This window comes from Aptenodytes forsteri, unplaced genomic scaffold (assembly GCF_000699145.1).
Source record: "Aptenodytes forsteri isolate BGI_AS27 unplaced genomic scaffold, ASM69914v1 Scaffold257, whole genome shotgun sequence".
NCBI classification, from domain to species: Eukaryota; Metazoa; Chordata; class Aves; order Sphenisciformes; family Spheniscidae; genus Aptenodytes; species Aptenodytes forsteri.
The window spans coordinates 10,545,764-10,546,485 of NW_008795194.1; the positions used below are offsets into that span (position 1 = coordinate 10,545,764).

The 722-nt window shown below is 54.3% G+C and overlaps 1 protein-coding gene across 1 annotated transcript in view; it reads left to right on the forward strand.

Moving 5' to 3' along the window:
- Nucleotides 1–556: 556 nt before the first annotated feature.
- VIPR2 (vasoactive intestinal peptide receptor 2) overlaps nt 557–722 on the forward strand; it is a 64,708-nt gene continuing 64,542 nt past the window's right edge. Inside the window, exon 1 of the mRNA XM_009278695.1 lies at nt 557–599. Coding sequence (XP_009276970.1) covers nt 557–599 — 43 coding nt within the window. The remainder of the gene's footprint in view (nt 600–722) is intronic.

Genomic DNA, 722 nt, shown 5'->3' on the forward strand with positions numbered 1-722 from the left:
ATTTATTCTCATTCTCAGCTAAAAGCCAGCATGTAAACTCTGCTTTTTCTATAACAAAAGGCATGGGCTAACATAAATGTCACTTAATTATATATTTTATACGCCTTGTGAGGCAAAACCAAGATCCATGCCTGGTGTAAACTGCCAGGCAATTATACGGAGTTGCCTTAAACTGTTGGTCTTCTATTGAGACCTCGAAAAAACCAGCCTGAGGGGAAGAAAAGTTTTGTAATAAAGTTGTTGCTCTGCTGATCTGCCCAGTGATCTGACCCTGCCAGGGATCACTTCACTTACCCCACATCTGTGTGTGGGTTTTCGTACTCGGCACTGGGGAGGCCGCACCTTGAATACTGTATGTGTCTGGCTTGGGGGGACCGTGCTCGATTACCTTAATGGTTTCACGGGCAAAAGGCATCCCAGTGCTGGCACTGGTACGCTGTTGGGACGGGCACCCAGGCCCCTCTGGATGCGTATGCATGAGAAGAGGGGGCTTCTCCGGCACCTCGAGGCAGGCAGGGCGGGGTAAATGCTCTCCATAACCCGGCAGTAGCCCGGGATGGCGGGGGAGCACCTGCGGGTCGCCGGGATGGGCGGGGGGCGTCCCGACTGAGGGGAACGACTCGCACTTCTTACGGGGGGAGCAACCGCGGCAGGGTGAGGGAGGAGGAAAAAAGAAAGCCGAGGAGAGGGGCTGAGGAGAAGCGGGAGGGAAGGGAGCCGGT